The 9,248-nt window shown below is 45.5% G+C and overlaps 1 protein-coding gene across 1 annotated transcript; it reads right to left on the bottom strand.

Annotated features, from left to right (window-relative positions):
- Positions 1-212: 212 nt before the first annotated feature.
- On the bottom strand, positions 213-9,240 carry LOC109468810 (zinc finger and BTB domain-containing protein 46-like). The gene is made up of 6 exons (XM_019767149.1): positions 9,111-9,240; positions 4,095-4,213; positions 3,490-3,705; positions 2,727-2,883; positions 1,151-2,317; positions 213-394 (listed from the first exon to the last, which is right to left on the bottom strand). Exons 2-6 carry the CDS (start codon positions 4,203-4,205, stop codon positions 213-215), a joined length of 1,833 nt encoding a protein of 610 aa, XP_019622708.1. The 5' UTR covers positions 4,206-4,213; positions 9,111-9,240.
- Positions 9,241-9,248: the final 8 nt, after the last annotated feature.

Below are 9,248 nucleotides of genomic sequence, written 5' to 3'. Positions count from 1 at the left end.
GATTTGCATATAAAATCCTATACCACTACGTAGAATGCTGAGACAATAACTTCAATGCACGTGGTATAAACGACTGTTCATGTCGTTTCGTTCTACTGAAAGAGGAACGTGGCTGTTTACTTCGTCTTAAGTTATATGTGCTTTGAGGCGGAACACATACAAAGTCATGGAGAGGGTTGTCTGCTAAATGACTTTAACTTGGTTATTCTGGTTTATTGTCCATCAGGTTCGGCATGCTGTGACCGTCTGTGCCGCAGTAACATCCCCTTGGCTTTGAAGGCGTACCCACAGTCCTGACACACGAACGGGCGCGCGTTGCTGTGCTTGTACAGTCTGTGGGCGCGCAGCGAGCTGTCGTACTTAAACACGGCGCAGCACTCGGTACAGCTGAACACTTTTCCCGACATCCCTGCTGCGGTTTCCATGGTGACAGGATAATGTTGCGACAGACTTGTTCCCGAGGCCATCACAGAAAAAACTGCCGCATTCTGTGTCGTTGAAACATCGGGAAGAGACATTAAATAGGAACTAGTGTTGCTGTTAGTTACAGCTGTATTGTCTTTACCTTGTAATGCTGACGGACATGTTACAACAGCCTGTCTGTCCTTCAAGGTCATCTGTTGGTGTGACCTTGGGCTGCTGTCACCAAGGTCATCACCTTCCCTCCTAGTGGATGACTCCGTTGTATCTCCTAGGTTTGACTGTCCCTCTAAAGTCAACAACATGGAGGTTGATCTCGGCAACATTGTTGAAAACATGTTGACCCGACTTATAGTTTCGTTGCCTGTGGATTGTCTCCCTGCAGTACCAGGACTAAGAGCATCCACTCTAGGGGGCGCTATTCTATCACAAGTGCTGACATCCTCCTCTTTGCTCTTATTCCGGTTGTCCTGTAGGCTAGCCTGTAGAAGTGCACCACCTTCAGTAGTCCACAGTGTTGGGGCTTCTGTATCGTCAGTGCTACTCTGATCTGGCATCATGCTTGTATTACTGTGTTCTTGGACTTGTGAGCTGTCCTGTTCTGCACTTGTAGTAGACTTGTCAATGTTTGTGTCTTCTGCTCTAGTAGGCATAGTAGGTGTAGTACACACACTACTAGGTAATGGTGTACTATCGGCAGTGCAAGAAGCTTCACCGACATCAGCTAAACCTACTTGAGATGGTGAGGAGTCCCAAGTGCCGGGCCGCTTTCTGTGGACTCTAGAATGCCGTTTCAGCATGCTTTTGTCCTTGAAGCTGTACCCACATGTTGAACAGATGAAAGGACGGGCGTTCGAATGCTTGTAAAGCTTGTGAGCACGGAGGGAACTAGCATACTTGAACGCCGCCCCGCATTTCAAACAGGCATGCTTGTTCTGGGGCCTGCTGTAAAAACTGGTGTCCATACTACCTGACCTTGTGTCAGAGGTCACAGGCCAAATGTCAACTGGTACTAAGGGGTCAGAGGGCATTGGGAAGAGACCTTGCAAAGAGTTCAAAGGTCCATAAGCACCCGGGGTGAATGCTGGAAGAGACGTTTGAATCTCTTGGCTTCCAGGTTGAACAACAGCTCTGTCCTGGTGCTGAATACTTGCACTATCTTTATAAAGCTCTTGTTGTTGTTGAAGCAAATTGTTTGCGATTGTGCCTATCCTCTCAACAGAATGGTGACTACTTGATTCTGCAGTCACGGCTGGGGAGAAGGATTCAGAACCAAACGTACAGTCTGGAAACTCTGAGTATGAACGATGCTCATCCATAGCTGCAGAACTGTCTTGGGTTTCTGAAGAAGGATTTTCATCATTTTCTGCAGGTTCTTGTTTAACAGTGACAGGAGATGGACCTGACACATCCATGTTGTTGTCCTGGCTAGTTTGTAAACAGCCAGTTTTGTCTACTACAGCATACTCTTCTTCTTGACTGTATCCTATAGTAGACTGACTTCCAGATGTGAGATTGGTCGAGCTGGCTCTGACATCATGCACTCTTTCCTCTCTGTCTCCTACCTCATCCTTGAGAGCAGGTCTGTGATTGGTCAAGCTGGCTCTCCCATCATGCACTCTGTCCTGTCTGTCTCCTACCTCAGATTGGACTACAGGTCTGTGATTGGTTGAATTTGCTTTCCCATCATGCAATCCTTTCAGCCTGTTTCCAACGTTGGCCTGGCCTCCAGCTATGTGATTGGCTGAATTGGAAACCCCATCATGTACTCTATCCAATCCGCTTCCACTCTGACCAGCATCCATTTGATGGACAGCATCCCCGCATGTGTCTCGTACCTGCCTGGGTCCACTCCGCTCCCCAGATTGCTCAACATGAATTCTTCTTTCAGATCCTGCTGACAAAGAAACAGACAAAAAAGGGTATTTAAGACAATAATGTTAAAGCACGCCAGCAGAATGCACTGCACCTGCGCAAAACCCGTAATGTATTGTACATAGCACTTTGGCAGAACGTCTCATATAAGGTCATATTCGTGCATATAACGTTAACCCTCTGCCTGTAGTTTCCAAATGTTTTGTCGGAAAAAATATTGTCTGCAATAGGCAAAATTCTGATGCAACGTTGACCAAGAATCCAACAAAAAACGGGAAAAATGGGGGTTTTGCGCACACACAGTATGTTCTGACGACGTGCTTAATGTTATTATGCTACAATGGCAGCCTTTCAAAACATTATTAATAGACCTAGAAATTCAGTCATAATGCCTTTAAGTGAAGAAATAATGCTAAAAAGTTCATATTCACCTCTTTCTTCTGAAGCACTGTTTTCTCCATGACTGTTGTCTTGCCGTCCATGCTGTGACATGGTTGCCATAGTAACTGTTGACCTATGACCTGCCAGCTGGCTCTGCTGGAAGGTGTGACCCAGGTAGGCTGTACAGTCCTCCATGATGTCGGTCACCTGAGGTCAGGCAAGGTCAACGTTACATTAAACTCATTTTAAAGCTTAAATCAAAATATCTTTAATGATGTGTGTGGATGGTGTTCAGCACCAAGGACAGACATGTTCACCTGTTTGTGGATAGTGTTCAGCACCAAGGACAGGCATGTTCACCTGTGTGTGGATGGTGTTCAGCACCAAGGACAGGCATGGTCACCTGTGTGTGGATAGTGTTCAGCACCAAGGAAAGGTATGTTCACCTGTGTGTGGATAGTGTTCAGCACCAAGGACAGGCATGTTCACCTGTGTGTGGATAGTGTTCAGCACCAAGGAAAGGCATGTTCACCTGTGTGTGGATGGTGTTCAGCACCAAGGACAGGCATGTTCACCTGTGTGTGGATAGTATTCAGCACCAAGGACAGACATGTTCACCTGTGTGTGGATAGTATTTAGCACTAAGGACAGGCATGTTCACCTGTGCGTGGATAGTGTTCAGCACCAAGGACAGGCATGGTTATCTGTATGTGGATACTGTTCAGCACCAAGGACAGGTGTGTTTTTGTTTGTGTGTGTGTGTGTGTGTGTGTGTGTGTGTGTGTGTGTGTGTGTGTGTATGAAGAAGCCCACCTGCAGGTACACAGCTGCCAGCATGACCTCCTGTGCGTCCCCTGCTGTCAGCTGCAGCTGTGCTGTGTACATGTAGTCCAGCAGGACAGACAGGCCCTTCTCTGTTACCAGGCGTAACTCCACACTCTGAACCTCCCTCTCTGTGAACAGGGCCTTAAAGTACCCAGAACAGGCGCACAGGACACACCGATGGGCAGGGAAACTACGGCCACCAACCTGAGGGACGGATGGCAGAAACAAAGTAGAAAAGTAATATTTGCATTTAGCAAATGCTAATGTTTACCTTGACAAGGTCTAGCCTATCAAACTATTGCTCTGTTCATTCTTACTCAAAAACAGTCATGTATGTTGTGACACAGTCTAAGGCTGTTCTGCAACTTGCAACATGATGTAACCTAACACCACAGGGCGTCTGCTACACCAGTTACCATGGTGACAGACGTCTGGTCCAGGTCATTAACCTTATGTGTTTGAAGCAGAAGAAGAAACAGAGCAAAAACCAGCTTACTCTTTATCAATGGGTGTTACACATTCTTAAGTTTACAGAATGGTTGCATTAGTAAGTTTAGCGAGTTTGAAAAATGCAGGGGTAGCCAGGAGTGTACCTTGATGTTGACATCACACATGGAGCCTGTCTGTCTCTGCTGCTGAAGGCAGGTGAGGATGTGGGAGGGCAGGGCCGGGTACTGGCAGGTGTGTGGCATCAGGGCAGCCATTATTACACCTGCAACAAAATAACTCTCATTCCAGCTGCCAGGTGCAAAATACAGGCATCTCTTATTCCACCTGCCAGGTGCAACATACAGGTAATTAAAAACAATTCTCATCACACCTGCCAGGTGCAAAATACAGGTGAATAAAAACAAGTTCATTCCAGCTGTCAGGTGCAAAATACAGGTGAATAAAAACAAGTTTCATTCCAGCTGTCAGGTGCAAAATACAGGTGAACAAAACAACGCTCATTCCAGCTGCCAGATGCAAAATACAGGTGAATAGAACAACTCTCATTCTACCTGCCAGGTGTAAAATACAGGTGAATGAAAACAACTTCCATTCCACCTGCCAGGTGCAAAATACAGGTGAATAGAAATCCCATTCCACCTGCCAGGTGCAAAATACAGGTGAATAGAAATCTCATCCCACCTGCCAGGTGCAAAATGCAGCTGTGAATGAAACTCTCATTTCACCTGCCTGGTGCAAATACAGGTGAATAAAGCAACACTCATTCCACCTGCCATGTACAGAACATTTTGTATCACGCTATAGGCTACGCGTGACTAAATGATTATAATAGACTCTTAAATATCACAACCATATCATCAAAACAAAGAAATATTTACAGGGTTGCGATAGCAAAACCTGTTCTATTTTACCTGGATTTTATGGGCGCCGCCATTTTGTTTCCCGTCATGCAATGGGGCAGGTCAAAGTTGAGTGAGGTGCATTGTGGGACCTGTCACAGGCCTACAGTGTAAGGACGACACCTAGCGGTATGTTTGGAAAGAGCAGTAATTGAAAGCCTACCTGGTTGTGTGTTCATTTTGGCAGAAGTGTATAGAGGCGATGGCTTTGACGTAATAAAGGCGAGTCTGATTGTGTTTAGCACTTGACGTAATTTTCTTAGCATGACGGGAAGGAAACTTGGCGGACCTAATGCGGCGGAACTTTAAAGTGTTTTTTTATGATGAGATGGTGAGGCTTTGGTATTAGTAGGGTGGTCTTGAGGATCTTGTCGAGGCCGAGCCTAGGGACGACAGATTGTCCTCAAGTACAGGGGTTAGTAGGTGGGATAAGTGGCATGAAGTTTTGGTATGAGTACACTTCCTGATTTCAAGTTCATTATGGAAATTGTAAGTTTTTTTTCAAGCTTACCAGTCCATTATACAGTGACTGTATAGGCGTTTGTAAACGTTTTTACGACCTGCCTTTCAGGCTGCTTGAACTTAACAATGCCGTCGCTTGCGACTCTCCATCTGTCTGAAATCCCCTGTCCTCCACCCAACCAAGGAACATAATTGAAGTATCTGATCAAAACGTTAATTATAGCTCACTTTCAACCTATCCTGATCTAATCTAATTGTCATATCCCATAGCTCTGGTCATATCCATTAAATGACACCTTTTCCTTCTGTGTGAGGACTTCTGTGTGGGGTGAACATTTTTCCACGACATACTATACACTTGTGGGATGACCCGAGGCTCGGTGTGTCAACTCAACGGAAGCTAGCCTTGCCTACAGGTCAGCCAACTGCGCGACCCGATCTCCTACCTCTAATTTGCAGCCGTCAACTTCAATTGTAGGTTTTGCCCAGAGGGGCACGTCTGAGTCTACACATTAAGTTCTAGCTGTATAACCTCTACCAGACTTCAGGAGACAGCTCAGGAAAGGGGGCCTGCAAGGGGGGTCCCGACAACGATCTATGCTGAATTCGGAAACTTCTCGATTTTTTAATACGCTTTACGATAAATTCCAAGTGGCTATAACGCACTACGTAGAATTAAAACGGCGAATATGCTCTACAGAAAAGGGCTTGCGGGCCCCCCAGGAAAGAGTAGAAATTGACCAGATAAAAAGAAAACATGCCAGTGCAGGGGATCCGGAGTTGGTCCGCTAGAGGGTAAAGCGAGGCGAACCGTATATTCTCTGTTTGTGAACAGCATAACTCAAGAAGCTTAATATGCATTGCCATGAAACTTGGTAGGTGGGTAGGTCTTCAGAAGAGCTAGGAATGATTAGATTTTGGGCCCCCTGGCGGCTTTCCTAGGTACTGCAGCAGAACTTCTGGTTTTGATATATCGCGATCTGGACATGCTAGGGTCATGAATTTTGCTTTGTAGATAGCTCTTGGGGTAGGGAAGACGTGACATGAATTTTGCTTGGTAGATAGCTCTTGGGGTAGGGAAGACGTGACATGAATTTTGCTTGGTAGATAGCTCTTGGGGTAGGGAAGACGTGACATGAATTTCGGTAGGTAGGTAGCTGTTGGGGTAGGAAAGACGTGACATGAATTTCGGTAGTTCGGTAGGTAGTTCGGTAGGTAGTTCGGTAGGTAGTTCGTTCGGTACGTCGTTCGGTACGCCCGCTCGGTACGCCCGCTCGGTACGCCCGCTCGGTACGCCCGCTGGGCTCGGTACGCCCGCTCGGTACGCCCGCTCGGTACGCCCGCTGGGCTCCGTACTTGGGTAGGCCCGCTCCGTACTTGGGTAGGCCCGCTCCGTACTTGGGTAGGCCCGCTCCGTACTTGGGTAGGCCCGCTTCGGTACGGTCGTTCGGTAGGTCGTTCGGTACTTCGGTAGGTCGTTCGGTACTTGGGTACGCCCGCTCCGTACTTCGGTACGGTCGTTCGGTAGGTCGTTCGGTACTTCGGTAGGTCGTTCGGTAGGTAGGTAGGTAGGTCGTTCGGTAGGTAGGTAGGTAGGTCGTTCGGTAGGTAGGTAGGTAGGTCGTTCGGTAGGTAGGTAGGTAGGTCGTTCGGTAGGTAGGTAGGTAGGTCGTTCGGTAGGTAGGTAGGTAGGTCGTTCGGTAGGTAGGTAGTTCGGTAGGTAGTGGTAGTGATTGGTTTTATTTCTCAAAGATTACAGTTTCGCAGTGCTTGGTGTAAACCCGCACTGAATTGCACTGCTAAAACAATTCGACAAATACATGGGTTACAAATTATTAAAGAAATACATAAATTATTGATAAAATACAATCTACAAATTAACAGATTAAAAGATAACCTCTGAGTAGACATTGTCAGAGGTTAAATACATATCGTGCATACAGATTTCAATAAGCCTATTATTAATACATTATTATTGATGACTTGTCATAAATGTGTATATTCAAACATATTAGTTCGGCATTGCATAAGTGCTGGTTGAACTATTTTGGGGGACTAGAAATTTAATATTAGCAATCATTGAAACATTCCAGTCAGGGCCGTTGTAAAAAACATATTATGAGAAAATAATCTCCCATTATTGATGAATTCTCGTATCATGCAATGGTTGAGACCATACGTCAAAATCTAATACGTTCAAGGTGATAATTCAGGTCAGGTAAAGATCTTTACATAAGAATTAAAATCTAATGAATTTCTTCTCCCAAACTTAACATATGTGCATTACAACATATTTGAATCGAAACTGCAAATACTGGTTGCATTATTGTTGAAGAGTGTTACAAGATAGGGTATGGGACTATTCCTGTAACGATTAGTTCGTGTTTTAATAGTGTCCAATAGGCTGCTGTTTCTTGTTCTTCTACCACTGACGTCTCCCCGGAAGGGGGGTAGCCAATTCCGGTAGGACTCAGACTGTAGTAGTCTTCTTGCGAATGTCTGACAAAGGTGTTCACGTCTTTGCTGTAGTGTCATGAGGCATAGCGTGTTGCAAGCGTCAGTATAGGTTGTGTAGTCAGGCCCAAGGATGATTCGAAAAGCCCTTCGCTGTATTCTTTCCAGTTGACGTTTTTGGGACTGTGTAATGGCTGGTTGCCAAACTGGGACAGCGTACTCACAAGTGGGTCGGACAAAACTTGTATATATGGTGACAAGATCTTCTCTAGTAACTCCGAAAGATTTGAGTCTTCTCAAGAAGAAAAGCCTCTGGCTTCCTTTCTTGGCCATGTGGTCCACCTGGGTGTTTCATTTTAGGTCAGCTTGTATATGGAGCCCCAGGAGTTTAGCTACTTGAACTTGTACTAGGGGGTACTTGTCAATTTTTAGTGAGGGTAGTGGTGGCACAGTTTTTGAGAAGTGCAGAAACATCACCTTGCATTTGCGAGGGTAGGTAGGTAGGTAGTTCGGTAGGTAGGTAGTTCGGTAGGTAGGTGGGCAAGGCGTGGGGAGGGCGCTGTTCAAGGCGGCACAACACAGTATTAGCCCTATGGGGATTTCTATAGTTAAGGACCCCAAAGTGACTCACTTCGACTCACGGAAAATCATACTAGGGTGCACAAGCAAGGTTCAGAATTTTGATATGTTTAATTTCAGGGTATAGTGTACAAAATATGTGAAAATGAGCTTAAATTTGCCGGCTAGTTCTCTTCTCGCGCCCTCTTTCATTAGCGCCACTGCGGAGGTCATGGAACTGCAGCCGACGCACAGTACTAGGCGGGACAAGTATCCAAGCGCAAATCTACTCCGACTAAACACGCACCATAATCCAAATTTTACAGTCTCAAAACTGACGTATTCCTCTAACATTTACCACAGGTTCTGTCTCGATGCCATGCACAAAACAATCTCTGCACCCTTCCCTAGTATTGTGTAGCACTACTTTGTGCCCGGACTACTTTTGGTTCGCCCATGAATACTGTGTTGTGCGGCCTTGACGCCTGCATGACCCTCAAAAGGTTACAGGTCATGGGGCATAGAGAAGTCATAAAGAAGTGAAATTTTGTTTTGGGTGTAACTATTGTTCTTTTGTTAGTATATTGATGACGAAATTGTTTACAAGGTAAGTGGGGATTAGAAAAGGATGAGAAGGAACCCTGTAAAAGGTAAAGCACACACAAAAAACATATTGTAAGTTACACTACAATGACTATGTACAACGCAAACCTGTCTATATTAGCAACCGCTAATATTACTATCTAGTTACAGACAAAAATCACGGTGTACGACGAATTTACTTACCAATCTCAAGCGATCTTCTATCACTCAATAACGTAGGAACATCAACATGAAATATATCGTAACAAAAAGATTCAAGAGGGTCACAAACGACGAAAAACTGTCCTAAACCGAGGAGGTTGTGTTTTTACCTGTAACGTT

The sequence above is a fragment of the Branchiostoma belcheri genome, unplaced genomic scaffold (genome assembly GCF_001625305.1).
Source record: "Branchiostoma belcheri isolate BF01 breed outbred unplaced genomic scaffold, Haploidv18h27 scaffold2, whole genome shotgun sequence".
NCBI lineage: Eukaryota > Metazoa > Chordata > Leptocardii > Amphioxiformes > Branchiostomatidae > Branchiostoma > Branchiostoma belcheri.
The sequence above is the reverse complement of the archived record's forward strand: the minus strand, read 5'-3'. Positions and strand labels throughout refer to the sequence as shown.